The following is a 27,100-nucleotide window of genomic DNA, read 5'->3' as shown; positions in this document are numbered from 1 at the left end:
CCCTGGGACGCTGCACCCCCTGGAAGGAGCAGCCCACAAAGCTCTGCACAGCTCCCACATCGTGTTTTCCATAGGACTTGCAGAGGCTTTCATGGAAGCGGGATTTTTTTTCAAAAAATAGATGTGAAAACCGGATAGCACTTCCAGAACCGTGCCAGACAGCCTCATTTTCTTCACTGTGTGCCACACAAGCACTTTCTTCAAGCTGCTGTGCCCGCGGCCATTGGTTTTATGCATCTAACCACGGCTGAGGGAAGAACCAGAAAAACCAGCGAGCTGTGCTGCCAGGAGCTTTAACAGAATTACGTAGCAAGCCATTGGGGCTCGCTGCGACACTGAAATGCGCAGTTAAACCACTGCGCTAAGCCATTCACTTTCCATGGCGGCACCTCTGTGTCCCACAGCCAGCCCAGCCCAGCCCAGCCCAGCTCCGTGAGGGGCCGGGACAGGACGGGCCGCGCTGGCCCCGCCCGCCATGGCGCCGGGCCGCGCCCTCACGTGCCCGGGCTTTCCGCGCACGTGACGGCCGGGCGGAAGTGACGTCAGCGCGGTCGGTGCGCAGTTGTGCGGTGCGGCCGGCGCGGAGCGGCCGCCCCCTCCCGTCCCGTGCCGTCCCGTTCCGTGCCGTGCCGTGCCCGCGGGGCCGCGCACGCTCCCACGTACGCACGCACGCAGGCGCGGGCACCCGCACGCACGGCCGAGCCAGCGCCCGCCGCGCCGCCCGCACGCAGCGCCGCCGCTCACGGTGAGTGCGGGCCCGGGAACGGGGGGGACGCGGGCGGCCGCGCCGGGCCCGCCCCGCTGCGCCAGCCCGGGACAGCCGCGGCCCGCCCGGCCGAGGGGAGCCGCCTCCGGCCGGAACAGGTACCTGCGCAGGGCCCGCGGCCTCCCCGGCACGGCGGGGCCGGGCGCTGGCGGCGGCGCGGCATCGTCCGGGTGCGAACTCGGTGCGGGCGGAGCGCGGCGTCATGAGGGCTCCGGCCCGCGGCTGCGGCTGCGTGAGGGAGCCGTGCGGGGGCCGTGTGTGCCCGGCTTGGGAGCCGCGGGCACCGATCCCCGCTCACTCGGCCCGCGGGGGAAAGGGAGGCGGTACTAACGGGGCTTGCCGTGCTGTTCTGCGGCGTTCGGGGCCGATGGTGAAATCGGTGCTGTGAGAAAGGTAAAAGTCAGCGCTCGGTGAGGGCAGCCAGCCAGCTCTCGGGGCAGATGTGGTGTTTGTGCACGGCTGTGGAAATCAGGAGGAGGAAAACACATGTGCTGCAGAGCAGTGCGCAGTGTGCCTCACGGTGTTATCTGCGGGGTTTTACATTCATTTCAGTGAAACTTGATTTGTTCGTGAACCGCCGTGTGCGTGTTCCCTCCTGCGAGCAGACTTTCTGTCCGCTCTGATGGTTTTGCTGCAAGATGTGTAATTGTCAGTGTCATAAAAGTTCCAGGCTGGTGGAATTCAGCCTTTCCTGCGCGTTTGGGGCGGTAATTACACATTTCACTCTGAGGTTGGAACGGAGGAGGGCTCGGGAGGCTTTGGAAATTCTGTGTCCGTTGTGGTTTGTGACAGCTTCGTGTTATTTCAGAAAGTAATAGGGAATAAATTGAAAATTAATGTAATGAAAAAATACTTTCTAGGATTTTAGGAAGAAGCAGAGCTCTGGGCTTAAATGCAAGTTCTGAATACAATTCCTTCATGCAGTGGAGCTGTACTCTTCCAATTTGATTTTTTTTTTCTGTTTCTCATAGTTGATAAACTTCCCTAAATTTGGCTTCTATGATTCTTACAGTGAGGACTTGGTGATTTGAGGACCTGTTTGAGATGAGAACGCCCACAAATTCAAAGTTATACAGGAGATACAGGGATTGGAGCTGGCAGCTTCTATCCCCTTGTGCCATAGCAACAACAGAAATTGTGGACTTTGAGAAATATTGTGCAGTTTGTTTAATGTTTCCATAAGTTAGAAGGGGTTTTTTGAAGAAAGGAAGGTTTTGGTAATGTTCTGTGACATTTTGGAGACTAGAGCAATGCCACAACGTACAAATGAAGTTGGATCACAAGCAGGATCTTTGTGTTACGTTTTCTGTGTGGGTTTTGTTTGTGTGAGTGACATGGAACTGTAGAGTCTTTCACATCTGGTCATGTTGTCTCCATCCTTACTGGCACTGAGCACTAGTGTTGGTGTTAACGCAGGTGTATTTAAATAGGGAAAAGCCCTAACAAACCCTGGCTAGGTCAGGCTTGCAGGTGAGAGCTGTATTCACTAGAAAGGATTAAAAAGCCTAAACTGCTCCGTTCCTGGTTTAGCCTTAGGAGAAAAGAAGGCATGCACACCAAACACAGAGTGCTTGGGGCTGTCCTGTTCTTCCTCTGTGACAGCAGCTTGTAGCTCAAGCAGGGGAGGAAGGCTGGCATGGGAATGAGAGTTCCAGCTTTGTGTTTTACTTTGTGTGAGAGCTCTGAGCAGAGTTGTTAGCTGTCCTTTTCTAGGCTGTGGTTCTGCATCCTCGGTCTGTGCTGGCCCTGTCCAGCCCTGCTCCCTTCGGTCTTGGCCATCTGGGGGTGTGTCTCAGTTCTCTCAAGCTGATAGATAGAAACCAGCAATCCTTTATCCAGGATCCTGGCAGGCAGCTTATCTGTTATCTGGTGAGGGTCCCGGTGCAGGGACTGCCTGGCAGCTCTGTGGGCACTGCCTCCAGCTGCCTGAACCCTGGGCTGCCCCAAACCTCTGCTCTGCCCTGGACAGGCTTCTCCTCCTTCCTGGGGCAATCCAGGGGCTGCTTCTGAGCTCTTTGGGTGAATGGAAGGAATTCAATACTGCCTGCCTGTACCAGAGCAGCGTGGGGTGCCTTGTCTCGGTCTTTATAGAATGAGCCCCCCTTTTTGAACTAGTTCTGAGAAAAGTACCTGCTTTTTAGCCTTGGATTTGCCTCTTTGGTGGCTGAAGGTTTAACAGAACACAGTGTAACTGAGACTTTAATTGTCAGTTGCTTGAAGAGCTGAAGTGTCATGAACTATTTTCTTTGTTACTTAGCAGTGGAAATGACTTCTTTTACATTACCAGGCACTTATGTCTTTCACTTGTATTATGCTTTGACTGGAAGTCAAACGGGTAAAATGTAGAGTGTTATTAAGATGGTAAGTAACTTAGCAAGTGCAAATTGGGTCATTTGTACAATTTCACGGCAAATGGCTTTCTGAAAGTGTTCCAGAATGGATCCATGTTAAACCCTGCAGTGGCTCGGTGTGTGTGTGTCTGCCTAAGATCCTAGAAGGAAAGCATTCCTGGGCCACAGTAGTGTGCTTTAGCCAAGGTGTTTGGAGATTCCTCCCCAACTCTTGCGGTGGAATTGTCTTCACAAGAGCATTAAATGGCATTTGGTAGGTCTTACTCTGGTAGTGTGAAAATGAGGAGTAACAAAATACATCTTTTACAAAGGGATGTGCAGTTTGTCTCACAGTGTTTGCATTGATCTGTGGGTTCTTACATTCACCTCTGTGAGAGGATGTTTCAAAGCAGAGTTTCCTAGAAGCATGCTTGCCCTGGGTGTAGCAGGGAAAGCTGTGTGCAAGACAGATCCAACTGGGAGTGCCAGAGCTTCAGCACTAGCAGGGGCTGCCCTTTGTGCTCAGCTGCCCCAAACCCGGCTGTGAGAGGAGGGTAGCTGCACCAAGATGGGATCTCACAGCCTGCTGAGAGCTGGCTTTGAGTGCCTGGCTGTAGGCAGAGTGAAAGGTGAAGGTTTGCACTCCCAGCATCCTTGGGCACTCCTTAATCAGAGCACCTTTAATGAGTATGATTGCCTTCATTTCAGCTGAAGGAGTAATGCATATACAGTTAGCTCTGTGCAATTTATATACAGATGATGCGCTGTAGACACTGATTTGCATATTCATTAGCATGAGAATGCTTTGGAGGGAATGCCAACAAAGCAGTTGAAAGACACGAATTCTTTGGGCTCCCTTTATACCGATCCTCCCTAGTGTTTGATGTGGACTTGGAGCATTCCAGGGAAGTGGACTGCAAGGTTCCACATCCCAGTGTAACAGAAGCCCTTCCAAGTCAAATTATGGTGAGAGTGGGATGATTGCAACCACTGGGTAATGCTACATAATTATACTTACACATGTTGGGTCCTTCAGAGAAGACCTGAAGATAATTATTTTTAATTAGAAGTGGTCTGACATTCTGTCTGCACTACAGACTGTGAGCACTTTGTGTAGGCTGGTGGCTCTGACTTGTCTGTCAGTGGTGGAAGTACATCCCTGTCCCAGCAAAGCTGAATTAATTTGTGTGTGTGCAGTTGGAAGCACGGATTCATTGGCAGTGCAAGTGAACAGCTTGAGGCTACCAGTGTTACAGGGGATTCCCCCCTTACTTAGGTGGAGTTCCTGTCTGTCAGTCTGTACTTCCTTTGAGATCAGGTCTGTGTTGTGGCATTTTCTATCCATTTCCTCCTCCTCTTCATTTTTGTGTGGCTCCTCCTTAAGCCATCTCCCACAGAGTATGTCCATGTGTTGCTCTGCAGTGCTTGTCTACTGATATTTCTAATACTTGGGATTTTTTTTGTGTATTTAGCCTAAATATTCGCAGGAGGCCCTTGCTGGTTTTCCACCCGACAGTTCTTTTTGTTCGCTGCCATTCAGAATGGTGAGAAGCTTCCAGAGTATTTTCTCCTAATTGCTGTGGGGACTGCAAGGAGGAGCAGCACATTTGTGGGATATGAGGGTGTGGGAGAGCACTGTGTTGAGTGGAAAGGTTTATCCATCTCCTTAAGGCTTTAACCCCATAACTGGGAAATGCTGAAACCAAAGTGAAGCTTGAGCCCCTAAGGATTTTGTAAATTTACAGACAAAATCAACATTGAAAGAGGAGCAGAAATGCACATGAGAAGGAAGTGCAGAGAGATATAAAGGGAACAGACTGAAAGTTTTCAAGTGAGAGTTGTACTTGAGGGAGAAGGATACACTGAAGAAAGGAGGGGAGAAAAGAGCAGCCTTGCTAAAAGAAAATGCTGGTCCAGCAAAATACACCTGTTGATTATGGCCCAGAGTTAATGCTGCTAAAACTCCACAGGGCTTCAGTGAAATACAGCACTTTAAACACTATATATAGCACTACAAGCATTTTTTTAATTCTTGAAGTATAGCTTGCTGTAGAACATTTTCAAAGAGATTTGTTTCAAATGGCTCTAGGTGTGGGTCAGGTGATTAAAACCTGCTGCTCTGGGGAGCTTTTTTCATGCTGAGTGATGTAAATGGCAGCTTCTTTGCTTGTAGCTCAGTGGATTCTGTTTTCTTGATGTGTAATCACATGAATCCGAATGAAAAAGGCAATTCTGTGTAAGTTAGTATTGTTGGAAAGTGAGAGGAGGAAGCCCATGAAACTGATGAATCTTCTAATTATCTTATATTGACTTGGAGTGTTTTGTGAAACCCAGTTATGAACTTTCTGACAGCACTTACTGATTCCTAATTTTGCACAAATGGCAGGTTTATATCTGTTGTGTACCAGGTGCTGCCAATTCTCTTGGCACAGATCTGGTTTTAGTGCTCCTTTAAAAAGCAAACTATTTATGCTTTATAGAGTCACTTACCCTGGGTTTATCAGTGCAGCTATACTGATAAACTCCACTTGGATTCCTGCCATAACATATCCTGTAACCAAGGTAGTGCATGTGTAATTAAACTTCCTTGTTTCATAAATTTTATTTACAAAATTTCCTTCAACTGTGTTTAACTGCTTAACACCCAGTTGGTTTAAGTAAGATGTAGAAGAAGTTGTTCAAGTGTCAGCTGTCAGCAGTTAATAAGAAAGTCTGGTTTCATAGAGTGCCTTTGTGTCTTGGGTGCTTGCAGGAAGAGTCATTGAATGTCTGAGCTGGAAGGGACACACAGGGACAATCAGGCCAGCTCCTGGCCCAGGAATTCCACCATGTCCTGAGAGCATTGTCCAGACATTCCTTGAGCTGTGTGAGGCCTGTGCTGTGAGCACTGCCCTGGGGAGCCTGCTCAGTGCCCAGCACCCTGTGGGGGAAGAGCCTTTTCCAAACACCCAGTGTAAACCTCCCCTGTGAAGATCTGTGTATGGAAACCTATAGATGTGTGTGTATGAAATCCTCCCCTGGGAGATCTGTGTGTAGCTACCTATATATGCAGACAATCAGATGATTGAAGATCCTGAGCTTTAATATGAAGAATTTTTTTCTAAAATACTGGAATAGTGGTTATGAACAGTATTCCTGTATGAGGCACTTAGAACCACCTTCAATGCAATTTTATTTTCCTTGGTGTTTGCATACAGAGTTCTTTTTCAAAAGGGATTTGGTTTTATTCCTGTGGGTGATGCTGGCTGTAGGAGCCTGGGTTTTGTGTGAGTGCATCATTCAGAAATGACTGGACAGGACTGTGGGCTTGTCACAGGCTCTGAGGAGCTTGGCAGGAAGTGAACAAAGAGCTGTGGGCTGCTGCTGAGTGCACAGAGCCTTTTGCCACTCGCTGCTGTAGCACTTGGATGGATGTTTGATAGTAAAGGACTGGAATCCAGGCTCCAAGTGCCAGTAAGAGCAGACCATGAGCGTTTGCATTCCTTGGCTAGAGGCTTCAGGAGAGAACTGGCAAGAAAGTGAGGGTGGTGGATGGCAGAGAGATGCTGATGACTGATAAATGGTGGAGAGGAGCTGAGTGATTGATAAATGGTGGAGAGGAGCTGAGTGACTGACACATGGCAGGAGGAGCTGAGTGACTGACACACGGCAGGAGGAGCTGAGTGACTGACACACGGCAGGAGGAGCTGAGTGACTGACACATGGCAGGAGGAGCTGAGTGACTGACACACGGCAGGAGGAGAGGAGCCCAGCCCAGGAGAGCCCCTGCCGTGGGTTTGGAGCTGCACACCACGGGGGAGCTCTGGGCTATGGAAATATTTTGAAAGCGTGCTCCACAACAGGGAATGTTTCATTCCTGAGACATTCTCTGGCTGACTGAGGGTTAGGATGCTTTGAAACTTCTTCCTGCAGTGATTCTTTCCTGCCTGTAGCTACAGTTTTAATGTTGAGAAAGTGGTGGAATTGCTGCTTTTTCATTTGTTACATTTTCTTCCAATGCGTTTCCTTGTTTCTAGTTTCATGTTAAGTGTTGCAATTTCAAGCTTTCCCTACACTTTAGTAAATACTGGTTTTGTTTTTCTTTATTTCCTGATTCAGTTACTGAAATCATGAATCCTGTGTATAGCCCTGGATCTTCTGGGGTTCCCTATGCAAATGCCAAAGGAATTGGTTATCCAGGTAAGCAGCTCTGTTTTCTGATGAGTTTTGGTTACACTACTCTTTGCTCATGGTCAAGAGGGAACAGTCACTTGTGAATGCCTTCATGGACATCTGTTTTGGGATTGGGATGAGGTTGCTTTTAAATTTAAAAAGTGACATTCCAAGAGTCATGTTATTTCTTCTGTTATATTTCTAACTTCAGTATCTCTTCCAATGCAGCTTATTTTAGGAGTTCTAATAATTATGCCCTGCAAGAAGAGGAGGCAATCTATTCCTGCTGCCAGTTGACTGGCACTGTTAACCTTTTTATCCTCTAATTCTTGTTCATGCTGTCTGTTCTCTCACTGCCCAAAGCATGGCATCAAAGGTGGCACCAAGAAAATGGCCAAAAATGTTTTTGAAATGGAAATACATTGAATTTCCTGTTTTATCTGCTTCTCATTGACTTACTTTTTCATTAGGTTCCCCCCCACCCCCCCATCTAATGTATGTGCAAGGATGCTTCATTTCTGATATCTCTATAGTCTAAAAGTTGGATGAGGCAAGATTAGATTGGGACATAACTTTCCAGGAAGGCTGAAGAGAAGCCTGAGTGCCTCTGGGAGACATTTCAAGCAGCGTGTCTTGATGCTGTCCTTTTTTTCTGTTATCTTTGACAGAAGGGAGTTTCCATCCTGGGAGAGGCTGCAGGGTCTTTTCTGCTCAGCTTTGCATTTCATAAGAAGTCAAACTTCTTTAGCTTTTACAGGGAGGCAGTTTTATGATTTAGTTGGTGTCTGTGTGGGGAGGCAGAAATTATTCTGTGCTGCTACTGTTTATATTCTTAGTAGCTGTACTATATTTTCCTGCTGGTATTTACCATTCTTAAATCTGTTTTTCACCTTGGGTAATGCACTAAAATTCGTTTTCCTGTTCTACTTTTCTCTGTTCCTCCTTCTAAACAGTGGTGCATGAATGAATTCTGCTTATTGGCTTGATTGTCTCAAAAACATTTTAATTTTTTTTTTTCTTTTCATGATCCTCTAACTAGTGTACCTTCCTTGATTTCTACAGTATTTCTAAGGGAAACACCAAATGTGTTTAAATGCTTTTAGATCTGTTGAGTGACTGGAATGGTGCAGTAATAAATGATAAAGCTGACACTGTGTAACCATAAGTCCTGCAGGATGGTTTTACTCTCTGAGTTATAAAGGCTGTGGTAATCTTTTAATAAGGCAAGCAGCAGAGGCTTACTAATTAATATAATGTATGGGACAGTAATTTCTGTATTTATAATGGATTGCTTCTTCCAGCCTTTTCTTTGCTTTAGATAAAGATTATTATGGATTATTATGGATTATTTGAATATAACTTCATATCTTTAGCTCTGTTCATTTTCTAAACTCAGATTTATATTAGCCAGCTTGGGATTTGTACTTATAAGTATCTACATATTGCATTGAAGCTTTTGTCTATACTAAACTAAGTTGTATCTTTATTTAGGACAAAATACTATTGTAAATCCATAAATAGCAGTTTAAACAACATTACAATCTCTAATCTTTTATTCTACTATTATATGTACTAGACTATATTTTTAATTATGTAAGTACTTTGCTTGCCATTCTGCTTAACTAAAATATCTGGACTTGAAATAGAATTGTTGCAGAAGTGCCTTAAATGTCATGCTACAGGGTGGTTACTTGGGATTCTCCCTTGCAGCAGTTGCTTGGTCAGTTCATGCAATGTTGACCCCTAAATTCAGCTCAGTCAGTGATGTGTTACTCCATTAGATAGTTTGCTGAGTGCCTGGTTCAGCCTTTAAGATTGTGGGATTAATACAAAGCACATTCTCTAAAATGAAAAGTAGAATTGCATTTTAGGATTTTTTTTAAATGTTGCATGACTAACTCCCTGTTCTTTGCTTCTCCTAAATTGAAAGCTGCAGATTCTCCACTCCAAATCATTGCATTTACATGGGGTGCATGGTGATAGAAAGTGAGGAACACAGCAGTAGGTGGAATGCATTACTGAAAGGCAATGTGTTTCTAAAGCTGTTGCATATTTAATAACTGTTTATATTATACTACACCTATTTTAGGCTGTTGGGTAGTTTTACAGCAGCAAGAAATCAATATTCAAATGCTCTATATGGATGGAAGTTCCTTGTAGAAGCTAAAGCTGCTGCTTGTTGCAGTTACATTTTCCATAAATCACCTGTTCCTTGTGTAGCTCAGTGCTCCTCAGTGCAGCTAAAGCTAGGAACAAAGAAAGAAAGGACTGCAAATGTCTCCCACACACACTGTTGCAGATGTGTGGTGTGTTTGAGTATCGTTAAGTTGTACTAAAGCTTTGCACCAGGACCTTGGGAGTTTGAAAACTGAAGAGCTATTGACACTCTGAAAAGTTGTTATGACTTGGAGATGTTATTTTTAACTTTGATTTTTAAGCCTAAGGCTTTTCTTAGTCTTCTCCATGCTGACCACCTCATAGTAGTGCCAAGTGTGTCACTTGATATGTTTACAGAGTGCTTTACAAAACTGGGCTAGCATATATACTCCTGAGCTGAGTAATTCTTATTGTTGGGAGTAATTGCTGAGGACTCTGGGATTCACAGTGAAATAAAAACCCTTCAAATCTCAACAGCAGTTTGAACCTAAGCTCTGAGTCTGACAGTGGGTATGCAAATACTAATTGCCTTTTATCTGAAGGAGCTGAAATCTTTATAAGTAGAGAGCAGAATGTGGTAGGAACTCCATCTTTCTGAATACAGACATTACTTGGCTTTACAGATTTGAATAATGTAAATAGGTTCTTGGGAAAACTAATAGCTATGATTAATTCAGAAATTCCACTTAATCTGAACAAGCTTTGTGTCTTTCAGGTAACAAGCTTTTGCTAATGCTGTGTTGTGCCTTGCACTGGAGTATATCAGTGTTCTCTGGTGCAGAAGTGTTTCACTGTCATTTTGGCAATACCTCTGTGAATCCCAGTCACTGCTGTCACAGTGTGTGTCTGAAACTGGGGAGCTTCCTTAATACCCGGTGTAGTAGCAAATGTGTGTCAAATTCAGCAAGCAATCTGGGCTGCTACTGCTTTGTACTTTCTACTTGAGATACCTCTGATCTGGAGAGCCAGAGTTACTCTCACTTCTAGGAATTTATTTCTGTGAAAAAGTCCATTCAGATAAATACTGTATGTGATGCCTTTTTGGGGGCTACCTAAAAACAGAAGGCAGACTGTTAAGGGAATAAAAACTTACATTTATTGAAGGGCCTTAAGGGACCCAGGGTATTGAGGGCAGACAAAGCTCCCCAGGGGCTACACCCAAAACGGACCATGGGTTTTGCACACTTTGGTAAGTTTGGTCCATTTGCATATTGGGGGTCAATCTCCCAATTCCAGCTTCAGGTAATGAAGCCATGTACCCCAAGTTTGCTCCCCCAACTCACTTTTGTTTCCATCTCTGGGCCCTGAGGCACTGAGGTGTCCTTGAGTGCCAGGCCTGGAGAGGAATTGTTGTGTCTGCCCAAAATGGGAAAGCAGCAGCTAATACTCTATATGGAGCTTAAAGTTGGAAAGTAAAGAATTGCAGGATTACAAATACATGAAAAACACAAAAGCGAAAATCTTAAGGTATTATTTGTATGTCACACCAGGGGGAGGAATGCAGGACAGCTACACAAAACTTGGTTTTGCAACTTAAGAGTTAGTTGGCCAACAGAGATGGCTGGAAGAGGGGTGTAAGAGAGAATGGACTTGTGAAACTACAGCTGCACTCTTCACTTAGCATTCATCTTCAGGGGGCTTGGCAGAGGAGGATTGCAATGTTTTATTTGAGGAGGTGAGATTGAAGGCTGTTAGCTTGCCTCAGTTAAAGCATGTGCAGGGAGAGCTTGGAGAGTGAAGTGAGCCTGGCAGGTAACTGTGCTGTGTTCTCTCTCCCAGCTGGCTTCCCCATGGGCTATGCAGCGGCTGCTCCTGCCTATTCCCCCAACATGTATCCTGGAGCAAATCCCACCTTCCAAACAGGTATGTGAACTGGGGGCTCAGCAGGGGCCTGGCCTTTGCAAGGGGTTAGAGGCAAGAAGGAGGAAAAGCTGTAGGGGCTCACAACAACACTTGTACTGTGGGATAAGTTTTATATTGCCTTGACCATGACTCATGAGGAATCATCTGATAAATTAAAGATATTATAATCTCAAGTCATACTGCATGCACCTTTCAAGAAGGGAACAGCTGAGGTTTTTGCTGTTTTTTCTGTATTTCCAGATGATCCTTGAGGTTTGCATTGCATTTCTCTTCACTGTTTCCTTCATGGCTCTGCTTGCTTTGGATCCTTCTGGTCATTCCCAGATTCCTGGGGTTTTTTTTCTGTCTGTTATCCTCAAAACTTTTCTATTTCACCCCTTTCTTAAATTGTATCTTTCCAAGTTCAGCTTGCTGGCTTCTCTCTGCCCTTAGGATTGTCTTGCACAAGCTGATGGTTGCTGGGTGAGGCTGATCCACCATTGTGGATGCAGGGCAAGGACTCAGGTTACTGCACTGTCATGGGAGTCATTTAAGGAAGGGAATGGGATGAGCCTGGGAAAGGGGGAGTGGGAAAACAGACAAGAACAAGGCACTCACCAAAGTTTTTTTTGTGTAGTTCTGCTTTCACTAGTAAAACATGATTTTAATGTGCTAATCCTCGAAACAAAATAGGAACTGGTAGTGTTTAATTTCTACTTAAAGCAGGAACATGCTGAGACAACAGTGTTCTCCCTATGGTTATTTTGTATAGGAAGGAATTCCTTACATTGCTTTGGTAATGCAGAGCTGGGCATCCTCAGAACTCCTCCACTTCCATGTATCATGCCAGTCCTCCAGAGCTACATGTGGCACACAACCAAATTTGTCCCTGAATGCCCTCGTGTAATTTCTGGCAGTAGGAAAGGATACTGCTTGAAATTGGGAATCTTATGCTGTGGGAGCTTGCTTGGTATTGAAGTTCAGTTTGTAATGGATGGACTTCATTAACTACCAGGAGACTCTTGAGGGTGTGGCAGCAATTACTGAGACAAAACACTCATGTAAAATGTGTGCCTGCAGAACCTGTTAACAGTGTGTAGCTTCCCTTGGAACTGTGTGGGATTCTGTTGGTACAACCTCTGTCACTGTGCAGTTTGCTGCTTAGAGGCAGAGTTGAGTGCAGGCTCGCACTTTGTCTTGTCTTTGGCCTTGAATTTAAAGTAAGGAGGCAGATTAATGTTAGAGATTGCAGACGCTAAAAGAAATGAGTCCCATGGCTGGGTATTGCCACTGTGCCAGTCTCATATCTGGGATGCCAGCTTGCACCTGCACTGGATTGCTCCAGACCTCACCCTGAGAGCCAAGTTCAAGGGAGAGCAGTTCCCCTCAGGGGGGATCCCCTAGCTCAGCTGGCAGAGCCCCATGTGGGCTTTGATTATTGGCTTTATTTCTGTCAGGCCTCTCAGTTTCCCTGCTTTCTGTGCTGCCCTGCATGTGTCCTGCAGCTGAGCTGAGCAGGAGCTGTAGGCTTTGATCCTGGGCGCAGGTAACTGAAGGTAGTACAGTCTTAGTACAGGCTGCAGCTTGCACATCCTGCTGCAGGAAGCTGCATGGAATCAATTTAACAAATCATGAGAATTCTGGCAAAGATTCTGGACCTGTTAGACTTAGTCATGTTGTAATATTAGTTTGCATTGATTAATCTTGGAATATATCTCATGCTATATACCAAAGTCAAAGAAAGAGCCTTTTCACATCTAAGAAAAAGAAATAAAGATGCATAAAAATCATATTCTGTCCTTGAATGTCATTAATTTTTTAAAAACTAGTGCTGTGAGTCTTTATTGCTGTTGAATAGGAAGTACACTTTTATTTCAGAACTAAGAATAGCTTTCATTTTTAGCTGCTCTTCAAGCTGTGAACAAAAGTTCAAAATGTACAGACCTCCAATTCAGGCAGATAACAACTTGGAGTACTTTGTCCTAACAGCTGGAATGTTTTTATATCTGTTTTAACCTTTCTGATGTAACAGCTTGTTTGTAGAATCAAAGCTTTTGTAAATTCATACTACACAGCAGTATTTGAATGTGCTGTGCCACTGCTGTTACAAAAGGGTGCTTTTTACAGGTAACTGTCTTAAATTACTGTGGTTTTGACTTCTCCTGTCATTTACTGTTAAGGTCTTTGTTCCATATTATGGAGAAGAAAAAATGAGTGCAATGACAGAATACCTCTTGTGCAGATTTACCACTTTGCGAGAATGAAAGAGAAATTGCCTGTGCAGCTGCATCATTGGGTTTTTAGAATGAAAGTGGGCTTCACTGAGGACATGGTTGCAGTGATTCTTCATGTTCAGCATTTTGTAGCTGGGGTTTTCACCACAAGTAGCTCTCCATACTAATAGAAGTCACTTCCTCAGCATGCTGGATCTGTGAAATACTTAGAATCTCAGAGTAAGTGCTGTGGTACAGCTTTTTTAAAGGTAAATATTCTATTAAAAAAAAACAGTCAACCTATTTCTTTGTTAGCTAAGCAACTTTTAGTTTGAAGGGTGTCATGAAATTGCAAAGAAGCCCAGACTTCTTTAAGAAGAGTGAAGGTCATTTGTCATCATGCTGTTTGCACAGACTGATTTTTGACAGCACAAATGCCACAAATTCTCTGCTGTACAACTTCAGATCTGTTCTCTGTATTGAAGTCAGCCCATTCCAGGCAGTTTTTAAAATCAACCTGATCTCTACTCTGATACGCTTATTTTTTCTATAATTACCAAGTGTCTGTTCTTTCTTGCACTGCTCTGGTACTAATTTATTCAATTCCAACTAACTATAAATTGTACCTGTGGATGTGTGTCTCCCAGTGTGACAGACCTGCAGGAAATCCAAGATCACAGCAGCACAGGCAGAGCCTTGATGCTTTCTCCAGACCAGGTCATGCCTGCTGTGTGCCACCCTGAATGTTAAAGCTGTTGGGTGCTGCTGCTGAGGTGTTCATATTCCCACTGTGGCCATGGAATAATCCTGGGAGTGTAGCATGCAGAAACATTATGTATATTATAGAAAATATATACATAAACATTATATATAGATAGATAAATATCAGTATATCACAGTCTCCTCCATGCCTCTTCAAGCACTTTTTCTGACCCTGACACCTTGTCTGATGAGGGCTGGAGAAATTCAGGAAAAGCTGTCTTTGGGCAATATGAACCAGCAGTTGCCAGTTATCCCTCTAAAAGTTTCACAGTTCCAAACATTTACAAAGGCAGGCTGATTCTGGGGGCCCTGTAATAGGAATGGAAACCACATTGTGATGGCATCTGAAGTCTTACTGTGGTATAAATTCTTAAGTGATGTTTAAGGACATGCCTACATCTATAATACTGAAAAAGAAGATTTAAGGATCTTAGTGCCTTCCAGGTTGAATTTGCAGCTGCACTGAACTTTGCAGCGTTTGTGTTTTAAAGGTTTTAAAGGTTTTAAACATTTCATGTTTATTTTAGCCAGTTCAGAAAATGCCAGAAAACAAATAGAAGTAAAGGTAAGTTGAAGTAGAGGTTGCAGATTTTGTCTCTGTTCTCTGAAAATCCATCATGAGGTTTTTAGATGATTCTGGCTTTTGAAATTCTTGCTCTTGTGCTGTATCATCCCCTACAGCAGGTTAGTTGACTGCTGCTGTGTTTTGCCAGTGTGATTTGGGGTGTGTGGAGAATTGACTGCCACATGTGCCAAGTTCCCCTATGTAGAGGTGCTGCCTAATATGCCACATCCTGGTATTTAATGTGTTAATATGAAAATGTGCTTTTTGCCCTGTATCCATAGGTGCAATTACACAGTTACCTTTTCATGCCAAATACTATTTCCAGACTGTTTCTAGTATTAGGCAAGTGATAGACCTTGTGCTTGGATATTGGGACTAAATGAAGTGTGCTGTTACATTTTAGTTAAATGGTTTGCTCTGTCTCACCCCTCCAAAATGTACAGTTTATTCCAGGCCTGTGATCCTTCCCTGCAGTATCATGGCTCTGTAATTCCATTGGCCCAAGGCCTATTCTGCACCCACTTTGAATCTCCTTGTTAGGCTGTGGGGGGAGACCACAGATTCTCTCTTGGCCCTTTTATCCCCAGGCTCTCCCTCTCTCCCCCTCCTTCCCCTTCTCTCTCAGAAGCCATGCTGCTCCTGGGGGTGGGACCCCCAATAAACCCTCAGCTAATCAGCACCCTCAGAAGCTGTGTGGAACCTCCTGGCCTGCCTGCTGCTGCCAGTGAGCACACAGCTTAGGGCCTCCCCAGGGATCCCTCAAACCAACAGCTACAATCAAGTACTCCCATGTGACAGAACCCAAGAAATTCCTCTGACTGCCCTGGAGGACTTGAGACCCTGTCAGGGGGCTCAGAGACCTTGGCACAAAGCTCAAGATCCCTGTGCCTTTCATCTTGACCCATGGAAAAAATGACCAACCTTATATGAGGATTTACAAGCCATGAAAGTTTAAGTAGAATGATAGTGAATTTATCACAGGGTGAAAAACAGATATTTAGAGGTTTTTAGAATGGGGGTTCAGGAGGCAAGATGGAGGAATCTGGGCATGTTCAGTCTTTCACCTTCTTCTTCTTGGCATCCATCTTCTGCTGTGATGGTGGCACTTTTAGATTGGTTTAGAGTAGAAGCTCACTGTCTAACATAGGTGACAGATATTGGGAAGTTATGGTAAATAATGTAGTTTTTAGTATAAAGAGACAACACCACCTCTGAGGTGGGCACTGTGCCTCTGTCTGACCTGCTAGACAGATCTCAGTGTGTCAGAGAAAGAATGTTCTAGATAAGAAACAATAAACAACCTTGAGAATGAGAACAAGGAATCCTGACTCCTTCAACTGCCAGGCTGGGAAAAGAAGCCTGTACATATCTCAGAGTCACTCTGAGCAGCAGAGACTCTGAGAGCCATGAAGCTTATGGAGTTGGGGAGTATGAAGATGATTGCAGCGTGCTCAGAGTGTGACTGCAGGTTTCCTGTGTTGCAGGTTACACGCCAGGCACCCCCTACAAGGTGTCCTGTTCACCCACCAGTGGGGCAGTGCCGCCCTACTCATCCTCACCCAACCCCTACCAGACTGCTGTGTACCCAGTCCGAAGTGCCTACCCCCAGCAGAACCCATATGCACAGGTATGTGGGCAGAGCACACAGGGCCTCTGGGGCACCTCTGTGTCCCTGTCACCTCTGGGGAACTCTGAACTTTTCATCTCCTTCATTTCTTTGTGCACTGGGAGAATGTTTAGCTGCCTGCTGGAAGAATTCTTAACGCAACGATTTAGTGTGTCTGCATTTTTACATCCTCTCTTGCCTGACAGTTACTCAGCACTTACTGTAATGTGTTCATTCTTTGAAATGACACTAAATTCAGCAATTAATCAGAACCTGCTGGATCCTATAACTACCAGTATCCTGTTTTTCTGTTTGTAATAATTGTCATAATTTTTGTTATGAAGTTTCTGTTGTAATTTCACAGATTTGCCAAGTCTCATGCTAGGGAAGCTGTTGAAAACTATTACAAAGGATAGAATTAAGACACTTCAGTAAATATGATATTTTAGGGAAAAGTTGGCCTTCTTTTGTAGTGGGAACTCACCTGGCATGTAAAGAGTGGCTGAAGAGGATTAATAAGCATGTAACAAGTTTTATTCAGTCTGCTTAGTGTACTTGGATTTGCCAAAAACATTGGATTCTTTTACTAAAAGCAACTGAACAAAAAGTTGTGATATAATGAAAAGTTCTGTTATGGATTAATATATGACAGGGATCAAAAGGAAGGGAATGAATGATGCATGAGTCCTTATGGTTGAACTACTAAGGTCCCTACTTCACTTGTTATCCTAAATGCCTTAAAAAGGGATAAAATGTTAAATTGCAAGTGAAACAATTTTAATAGCCACAATAAATGTTTCAGCTTCTGCTCTGTAAATTCGTTGCATTTAGAGTAATACTTTTATTGTATGATACATTTGTGACAGAAGCTATCATTTATCTCCAGATACACTGTAATTACTTCATTACTGTTCTTTCTCCAACAGCAAGGCACTTACTACACACAGCCTTTGTATGCAGCACCACCCCACGTAATCCACCACACCACAGTCGTGCAGCCCAATGGAATGCCAGCAACCATGTACCCTGCTCCGATCCCGCCGCCCCGAGGGAACGGGGTCACCATGGGCATGGTGGCTGGGACCACCATGGCAATGTCAGCAGGTGGGTGCCCTCACTCCCAGGGGTGAGTTCTCCTCAGTGCAGCTCTCCTTTGAGCCTGGGGGAGCACAGCTACATGGCAACATGGGATGCCACAGGTGCACTTGACAAAATCATACAAATGTCGGTACAGATGGAGTTGTGCAGGTCTGTGTCTTCACAGAATCACACAATGACCAGGTGGGAGGAAACCTTCAACATCATCGAGTCCAACCCAGCCCCAGCAGCTCAACTCAGCCCTGGCACCCAGTGCCACATCCAGGCTGTGTTAAACACACCCAGGGATGGGGACTGCACCACCTCCCTGGGCAGAACATTCCAGAACTGTATCACTCTTCCTGTGAAAAGCTTTTTCCCAATATCCAGCCTGTATTTCCCTTGGCACAGTCTGAGGCTGTGTGCTCTGGCTGTGTCAGTGCTGCTGCAGACAGAGCCCAGCCCCAGCTGAGCACAGGCACCTTTCAGGAGCTGTGCAGAGTGATGGGGGCAGCCCTGAGTCTCCTTTTCTGCAGGCTGAGCACCCCCAGCTCCCTCAGGGGTTCCTCTCAGGGTTTGTGTTCCCAGCCCCTCTCCAGCCTTGTTGTCCCCTCTGGATGTGCTCAGTGTGCCAAGGTCCTTCCCAACCTGACAGGCCAGAGCTGAACAGAGCACTCAGGGTGTGCCCTCACCAGTGCACTTCTGAGTGAGTCCAGCTGAGTCAGATTTGTTCTTGTTCAGCAGTACCTACCACCTCTAAGGATGGAGGTGCCACATCCTCTTTCCATAGTTAGTATTGTGGGACAGCAGTTTTCTTCATGTCTGTATGGAATATCACTTACTCTTGCACCCTTTGTTTCTCCTTATACCAGTGTCAAGAGTGTGACTTTGTTTTCCCACTGCATTTGAAATCAGCAGCCTCTTAGAGCTGAGGAAAATGCCATGTTCTGGGCTCACCCCTAAGATCACAGACCTTCCTTGTCTTGAGATACAACACTTTGTGTGTTTGTACTACCTGCAGGTCCTCTGTGTCATGGGAAATGGTTGGAGATGTCACCTTCCCGTTGCCAGAGTCTTTTGGTGGTAGTGTTTTGGAGAGAATGGTGTTTAATCAATAGTTCAGTGTCATCTCTGAGTGTTTGCTGAGGGAGTGTCATGCTTTGTTACTCCCTGGGTAACTCACAAAGAAAACTCCACATTCACTCAAGGGATGCTAATTTAAAAATCTAATAAACAGGAGCCATAAGTTTGTTTTGAGATTCTGGTTTGTATCCTGTCAAAGTTATAATTTCATTTGAGAAACTTCAAAACTAGAAGAGTTAGGTGTCACTAACATTAGTGGGGAAGAAGCGTATCTGTAATTATGCAAACAAGAACTAATTTATTCTGATTTATCAGTCGAGTTATCTCTACCATCAAATATTCTTAATGGCATGTTAAGCCTGCTGTGGGAAGAGTTGCTTATGTTGCAGGGTTTCTGCTAGAGCTATTTTTGAGTATTGAATATCTTTGTATGCATGAGCCTAAACATCCACTGAGCCACAATGGCCCCCTGGCATAAAGGTTTGAAGAAGACTGGGCCTGGAATGCAAAACAATTCTGGTAATTTTGAAGATGAGTAAGTTGTAATTGTCTTTAAAATTGCGTCCATTTTTCTCCCCTCTTTTTTTTTTTCCTCTCCAGTAGAATTTTTGCTTACTGTAAAACTGTTCTCTTCATTCCAGGTACTTTGTTGACAACTCATTCCCCAACTCCAGTAGCCCCTCATCCAGTCACTATGCCCACGTATCGGGCTCCAGGAACACCAACCTATAGTTATGTGCCCCCACAGTGGTGATCATCCTGGCAGTCAGTGTAAGTTGCATTGAAAGCACTTAATCTTTCTTACAAACAACAGCATTTCAGGTTCTCTGGAGGACATTTTGCAATGGGGGGTGCTTCTGCAGAATTCTAATTGAGCAGGAATACTCAAAAATCCTGCTGGGGTTTCTTGAGTGGTCTGTGTCTTCACAAGTCATGAATAATTTTCATGATGTGTGACTGTCAAATGTGAAAGAATGAGCCTTAAGTTGACCTTATTAAAATACATGTGGAATTTAATATATTCAGTAATTTGGAATCATTGGTAATTGTTCAATTCAGCAGTACTGTGATTCCTAAATTGAATGTATTTGACTCTCTAGTCAAATTATCTGTGATTGGCTAAATATGTAGGCAAGGTGTTTTGCCTTGCTCAGAGGGTGAATATTTGTCAGAAGCTGCTGAAACCATGAGATGATTAGAGATAACCTTGAGATGATTTCATATATTCACTGTGTTTCACGTAAGTATCAGTTAATACTTCTTGCAGTCAGCATGGAAAAAGCTTTTTCAGTGTGAACCAAAATTTAGATAGTGGGTTTCAAGAAAAAGAGTTTAATTTTGAAATCTGCTATGAAGGGGGATGGATTTTGGAGGTGTAATCTGTGTCAAACTGACACAAGGACTAATGTTTTTGTGATACCCACTTCATTTCTAGTTTGTTTGGTTATTCTTAGCATAAGTTGAAAACAGCTTCATTTGAATTAGTGACTTGTCAGACCAACTGAACTTGAAATTTTCACTTTTAGTCCATTTAGTTTATGACAAAAGTGAACTTTGTTTTAACTTTTTCTGGATTTCTGTTTCAGCAGTTAGAAGTGCAGAGTTCTGAGATTGCAGGTGACCATTCCCTTTGAGTTAGTAATGTAGCAGCCATTCCTCATTTTGCTGTGATGGTACTCAGCTGTCTGCAGATCTGAAATGCGTATCATTCATGAAGTATTTCAGCCAAGAATCTCACACCACCCAAGTACAAGAAGTGAAAATTATGCTGCTAATAAACTCATGACTGCTGGTAATTAAATTTAGCATAAAATACCCTAATATTCCATCTTCTACCTTAAAAGCAATGGTGGTGCTGGCAGAAAGCTGGACTGGACATGACCAGCGCGAGTCCATGTAGTGTGTTCTGACCTCAAAATGTGGCAGGATAACTGCTAGGCAACATTATTTAAACTTGGCATTTGTTGGTGTATGTGGTGCATGCAATGTTAGTGTGCTCTGCCACACTCAAATGGAATTTCACCTAATTGAGAATATTTCCCACTCTTTTCCCCCCTCTTAATGTAGGTTTAAAGATGGGAGATATGCAATCAAGAAATTGAGGTTTAAAAGTTGGTGCTGAAGCCCTCATGCCTCCAACCAGGACTTTCCTTCTGAATGCTTTCAACACTTGGCTAAACACTACTAATTCCTGATCACTGAAGATTTTCCAGTGCTGCATATCTTACATCTTGGAACTCCAGCAGTTAGTCTTAAAGCAAATCCTGTTTTGTGGACTGTCTTGCAATTTTTTAGCTAATTATAATGATAAAAAGGGAGTATAAATTTATTCTGATCCATATCTAGTTGAATGCATGTTAAAACACAAAAACAAAGCTTGCTCAATCTACCTGCAGTGACTGATGCAAAAACCATCATATGCAAATCCAAAGGAACCGAGAAGTATTTTACAACTTGTATCACTAATGCACTGTTGTAATGTATGCAGGGTCTGACAAGGTAGAATCATGGAAGTGAGTTTCTTTCTAGAATGCCATAACATACATTAGATGAGTGCTTCAGCCTGTTTCAGGTTGATGGAGTTGCCAGTTTCAAAGGGGCATATTTTTGTTTAAGTGATGTGTTCTTTTCAAATTCAGCTAATAAATTGGAGTGACTGGAAAATGAGTCAGACAAGCTGTAGACATCCCGCACACCATTAGTTTACTTCATACCTTTTCATTTTCATTGTATGGAATCAGTGTTATACAGATGCTCTTAAGGATCAGAATTAAATGACAGAGGTAATGCTGTGTGTGCCAGTAAATAAGGCAAACTTCCTTGAGGCAAAACTGGCTCTTAGGAATAGTAGGAGGTGGTATCACCTGCAGAATGAATAGTATGTCCTGGGGAGATTTCTATCCAGTGCTATCTTTCAGATAATGCAAGATGTGTCAAAGTGAGACTGCCGCACAGACTGATAGAAAAACTCTTCCTTTTAGTTCTCAGTTGAGCAAATTCGTGCTGTTTTTCCTAAAGAATGTTGTAGTCAGTTGAAAACATATGTGCAGTTGATCCAGCTTGCTTTCCAGAAACTTCAGAGGTGCAAGGGCTTTCTGCAACAGAGTTCAGCTGCATGTTATTCTGAGGAAAGCTTGTGTGCCTGATGAGTATGTTAAAGGGGAACAAATCATTTTAACACAATTTCCTTATTATCTACTTGCAGTATGGACTATGGATACTGTGTAGTAGGGCTGCCAGAATATAGAGGGTTTAAATAGCAGTTTTGTTTTGGTTTTTTTTCATGAAAATATTTGTAATTGAAGTAGGAGCCATTTGTTGGTTACAGCCTTTTGATGTGTTTTCTTAGTATTTTCTTTTTTTTTACTTCCTAAATTGCACTTGGAAGCACGTAAAATAAGACTCGACTGCAGATTAGCATTTCATTGCAATGAGTCATTTGTGATATTCTTTCTTGCAACTTCAATTTTTAAAGTACCTCAAAGCAAATGCTGTGGGGATAAAGGGCTAGCCTTGGAACCCATTTGTATACCAAAATTGTTATGGGAGAGATTTTAAATTTTTAAATTTGAATATTGCACATTAAAACCGAGGTTCTTCTTAAACCTGCTTGATTTACAATTCCAGAAAGATGCAATTTTTTTTAATACATTCTGCCTGCAATAAATTATGCAGTAAATGGATATAAAATGTTGTTCCCTTTTAAGCATTTACACAGAGGTATATCAGGCTGTCTTGTTCTCGTAGGTTAACTTCCATTCAGAATTAAATTTTTTGAAGTTGTGTATCTTAGTTATGCTTTGTTTTGGGGTGTTCTGCTCCTGTACAGGTTTGGCAGCTGATTTGGGGTAGCATCAGTGCTGATTTAGTGCTGCCATCCCAGTACTCTGCCCTGGTGAGAGGCTTGTGTACCTTCATACCCCATTGGTGGTTAGAGCCTTCAGTAACTTTATTTTTTACAGTAAGCACTCTCTGTATTTTGTACCCTTTTTTTTTTTTAAATAAAGTTTAGGTTTATTTTGCATGAATCACTGTCAGTGGATGGCCCCCTTATTTCTAATGCCTTGAACATAACTATGTTGTTGGAATAAGTACTTTCAACCTTACTCATGAGCACTTACTGCAGCTTAGGGATTTCCATATGTTTTTATATGGAGCAGAAAATGATCCAAGACAAACTTAGTTGAATGTGTACTGCTTTGTTCAGTGTGTGTAACAATTCCATGTGTGTGTTAGATTTGCAGCTGTGATCAGTCAGGTGTGGCAGAGCACAGTGAGCACCAAGCAGGGCGCTCGTCCCGAGCAGGAGCTGAGGGCTGGAGCAGAGCTGTGCTGGGGAGGAGCTGTGAGGGCCAGGCTGGAAGTTTTGCTGTCTCCTGTCTCATCATCATGAACTAAAGTCATAGGAGAGAACTTCCGTGAATGCTGCAATAGAGAATAGTCAAGGAATGAATATAACTTCCTATAGATTTGCTCTAACCTCAGATTCCTCAGTGTCAGCTTGGAACTGGGCTCCGTGTTATTCCATAACACTTAGGCAGTCTCACTTACTTGAGCACTTTTTTTTCTGAGTTGTATTATGGGATTCATCCAGGAGGGAGAGAGTGTACCTTTTCCAAAGGTACTGCATCTTCCAGTCCTGAGCGATTCTGATCCTACTGGGAGGCTGGAGCTTGTCTCCAGGAGTTCTTCTGAAAAGTAACCAAAAGCACAGTGCAGGGGGATGGGGGAATATGTGTATATATAACTATCTCAATGGTATTTTGTTGCAAATAGTAGAAAGCATGGATATAAAACTGCAGTGGGGGAAACTGTACATCATTAAATAGGCGTTTACACAGCGAGGGTCTTACGAAACATTCTCTCCTGCTTTTTATATAACATTCCCTATTTAGAATTCCTTTATAAATGAAAACGCAGTATATGTTTGCACTAAAGCTCCTCAGCAAATTAAAAGAGCTGGTGCAGTAGAGACATTTCAGATCAAGCTTCTCTTTAAAAAAGAAAACTTTTATGGCAGCTTTATATAATTAAAAAAAAAAGTACTACTATAAACCTGGAACTGAAAATAACTGTTGCAGCAATAATGAAGAGAAGTCCAAGAATTTTTTTTAATTCAAATTTCAAGTGTTGCGTCTAGATAAAGTATTTTTTAAAAACCAAGGTATTCCCTATGTCAGTAACAGCTGATGAAAATGTCTTTTAAATGTAGCAGCAGCGAAAGAAAAATGGCTAATAATTGGCACCAAAACCACATAGCCCAATCAGTGTGGTGGTGGTTTACTAAACACCAGGAAGGAAAAGAGACAACCTACTGCTAGATGTTGCTTATGCTTGTTGTAACCCTCTCCTGTTTGGAGTTTCTAGGAGACATGCAGGATTGCTGCTCAAGAAAGCTTCATTTTGAGTGTACTATGCAAGTTAAATGCTTAGATGCAGCTGTAGGTGAAAAAGTCCTTTGTTTCCATTGAAGTTCTTCCTTGTATCGCTCCATCCACTGATAAAGCTAACCAAACAACAAGCAAACCACCACCCATCAGTACCAGGGTGTCTGGCTGGTGTCAGGAGAGCTGATGGTTCAGAGCTGTGCCCCAGGGCACTCAGCATGGGCTGCTCTCCTGCAGGGTCCTGCCCTCACTGCTCCTTGGCCGGCAGGGCGAGAGCATGGACTCGGAACCACTCCCCAGTGCTTCAGCACAGTGCTCCACATGCTCATGTGGGTGTGCTCAAACGGGTCAGCACATCAGCCTGACCCCACCACCTAACTCTAGGCTCAAGCCAGGGGTGGGACCTGTGTTACCACACTCTGTGTGTGTGAGACCTCCCATCTTAGGAAGGTGAGCAATAGTGATGCTGCAGCTGGAGGTGTGGCACAGAGCCTGTGGCTGTGCCTGCTCCACGGCTGCCTGGGCTGTGTTTGTGCAGTGCTCCTCAGGACACAGCCCCAGCCTGGGTCAGTGCAGCTTCCTCAGCCCTGGGAGGCAGAAGCAGCCTCTGGGAGGGCTGTAAAAGACGTGGCCATTTCAGCTCACTCACCCTGTTCTCATTAACAAGTGTCAGCTTCCAATCCTGTGTTTGTCAGCTCGAGGCTTCCTGCAGAGCCCCTCACACAGGAGGTGAGATGCCACAGCTCCTGGCAGGAGCGCTGCAGCAGGGTGGGCACTTTGAGCAGGGCTGGCCCAGAGCTGAGCTGGTTCCCCTCTGCTGGGAGGGCTCTGGGCACTCTGCAGCCTCTGCCCAGCAAGGTGTGCTGTGGGCACCAGGGAGGGAAGAGGAACAGTGGGGACAAGAAACCTTTTCTTGTGCAGGTTGCATAGAACCCTGAAACATCTGAATTTCACTCGCAGTGAGGGTCCATTTCTGACTTTTACATCTGGACAATTTATGGGCCCTGAAGTTTCAACATCAAGAAAATGAACATGACTTTTCTAAACTGATTGTGACTTTTGGGCACTTAGCAGGCAAACTGGGAAAGCTTTTTTAGCTGGCTGCTGTACAGACTTGTTTTAAGTAGAAGGGATTTGTTAGTGGGTTTTTTAATTGTAATGCTATTATTGGCTGCCCTCCTGTCCTAAGATCTAAAAAAGTGAGTGCATGCAATGGAAGTACAAGAGGCCCCAGTAATAGTTCTCCATGTTTGTTATGAAATAGACACAGGTTTCCTTTTTATGACTTTTTTTTAAAACTGTCTTAGGAACAGTTGTATTGGTACTTTTTTTTTAAGTTTAGGTCAGTGTTGTCTTCCAGAATAAGTTTTAAGGCATCACTCACTCCTGCATTGAACTATTGCATCAACACAAAGAGTGGAGATTCCATTCTGAGCCAGTTCAATTGTGAAAATTCATACTTTTTTATTTTTTATGCAATTCAATGAGTAGATGAGCTCAAGTTTAAATTCTTAAAAGCACGTTTATTGTAACAAGAATTGTTATGTATTAATACTTCAGTTTTCAATAAAGATTGACTTGTGTTGCTTATTGTGGTTTCTTTCCTACTGTCTTTGGTGACATCCTTCCAGAAAACATTCTGTGCTGGAGAACAGTATGGTGCATTTAAACTCTTCAAGCTGATGGAATCTGGTGATTGATAGAAGCAAAGCAAAATGTTGAAATGGGATGAGGGCCTTTGCTCAGTAAGGTTTTCTGATTCCTAACAGAACACAATGGCAAAGCTCCCCAGTGGGGAATAAAGCTGCCCTAAGTTGTCCTGTCTGAGAGTGTGGTAAAGATGTTCAACCCTGCCTTGTTCCCTTTTGAGACATTTCTGGGGTTTGAGAGGTTTTATTTTATAGCTTAAAACAAAGGAAATGGAACAGATGTAAAATTTGACAATACTTGAGCATTTGCTTCATACCAAAGCCGTGCTGTTTGATTGGAGAGGTGACAGCCCTGAGCAGAAAGCTGTTAGAAATCAGTGTCTTGAGTGTTCCCCAGAAGGAAAGGAGCTGAGTAGGTGTGAAGTGTGGGTAATTATCCTATTTCTTTAGTGTGTGGGTGGTTGTAAAGCTCTGGGGGAACAACTAAGCTGCTTGAACTAACTGGCTATTTTCATTTATTGTAGGTCTCCAAAAATAACAATAACTTATCTGATAACCTTCTGGAAAAAAGCAACACATGTGGAAGAGGAAGGTGCAACGTGACTGCATCAATCTGCAGGAATAGTGTTTCATTGTCAGGATTTTTGCTACAGGTAGATTTAAGTAGTTGAGCTTCTAAAATTGTAGCTGAGCACAAGGGATGCCATGGACAGATTTTTTTTTTTTTTTCAGTGTGTTTTTCCTCGAGCTAATTGTTGGTCAGTTATCCTGGGATTGCTTTCATGTTACAGGTAGATAGGTTTGGGAGTGTTTTTTGCAGAGCACTGCAGTTGATGAAAATTCATAATCCTCCACCAGTGGGTTGCTGAAATCTGGGATGCTATAAAGGGAAGAGCTGTTCTTCAGAATGGTGCTGATCACTCCCAGGCTAGAAGGGTTCTGATGTAGCTGTTCTCCTGGGAGTCTGCTGCTCTGAAACCTGACCTTGTACTGGATTCAGCACCTGCAAGGACGTGGTGCTGAGCTCCTGTCTCTGGTGGTTCTAAACATATCCATGGAACTGCCAAAATGGTGGCTCAGTAATGGTTTGACTTCTCCCTCCTGCCAGATGGATTTTGCAGTGGCAGTGTAATTAATGTGTGTTTCCCTCCCCTCGGTGACAGGTGGCTCCACTTGCTGTGGGGATAAGAACTCCCTCATTTAGGGCAGCTCTGAACACCTGAGAGCAGCCAGAGCCCCCCTCCAGTGCTCAGTTAGTGATTGGTAGAAATCAGGCAAGAAATTTGGAGTTTCAGGTTTTCCTGTAACTAATTCTGGGCAAAACCCAAACTTGCTGTTTCTAACATCTTGTTTTAGATTCTAAACTCTGTGGCTTGCTGTAAACAAAGTCAGGTAACAGAAAGTTTCATTGGTGAGCTCCCTTGGAATCAGGAATGATGTACTTTGTTAGATGGGATTTTTTTGTGTAGGAAATGTCAGTGTTGCTGAATTGCATGGATGAAATGTCTGAC

At 43.8% G+C, this 27,100-nt stretch overlaps 1 protein-coding gene across 3 annotated transcripts; it reads left to right on the top strand.

Moving 5' to 3' along the window:
* The first annotated feature begins 684 nt into the window (after positions 1-684).
* Positions 685-24,508, top strand: FAM168B (family with sequence similarity 168 member B). 3 transcript variants are annotated; one of them, XM_058031176.1, is made up of 7 exons: positions 685-745; positions 7,195-7,275; positions 11,185-11,268; positions 16,272-16,414; positions 17,320-17,497; positions 19,195-19,324; positions 20,621-24,508. In XM_058031176.1, exons 2-6 carry the CDS (start codon positions 7,206-7,208, stop codon positions 19,305-19,307), a joined length of 588 nt encoding a protein of 195 aa, XP_057887159.1. In that variant the 5' UTR covers positions 685-745; positions 7,195-7,205; the 3' UTR covers positions 19,308-19,324; positions 20,621-24,508. The 3 variants fall into 3 exon arrangements, with proteins under 3 accessions (XP_057887159.1, XP_057887162.1, XP_057887161.1); XM_058031179.1 differs by lacking the exon at positions 685-745 and adding an exon at positions 848-864; XM_058031178.1 differs by lacking the exon at positions 685-745 and adding an exon at positions 1,143-1,159.
* The last annotated feature ends 2,592 nt before the right edge of the window (positions 24,509-27,100 follow it).

Source organism: Melospiza georgiana, chromosome 10 (genome assembly GCF_028018845.1).
Source record: "Melospiza georgiana isolate bMelGeo1 chromosome 10, bMelGeo1.pri, whole genome shotgun sequence".
NCBI lineage: Eukaryota > Metazoa > Chordata > Aves > Passeriformes > Passerellidae > Melospiza > Melospiza georgiana.
This window is presented reverse-complemented; position numbering and strand designations above follow the sequence as displayed.

Excerpts from the sequence above, each read along its gene's own strand:
- FAM168B (XM_058031176.1), top strand. The coding sequence starts at position 7,206 with ATGAATCCTGTGTATAGCCCTGGATCTTCTGGGGTTCCCTATGCAAAT. Across the intron at positions 7,276-11,184 it reads CAAAGGAATTGGTTATCCAG|CTGGCTTCCCCATGGGCTAT; the intron begins GTAAGCAGCTCT and ends TCTCTCTCCCAG. Across the intron at positions 16,415-17,319 it reads AGCAGAACCCATATGCACAG|CAAGGCACTTACTACACACA; the intron begins GTATGTGGGCAG and ends TTTCTCCAACAG.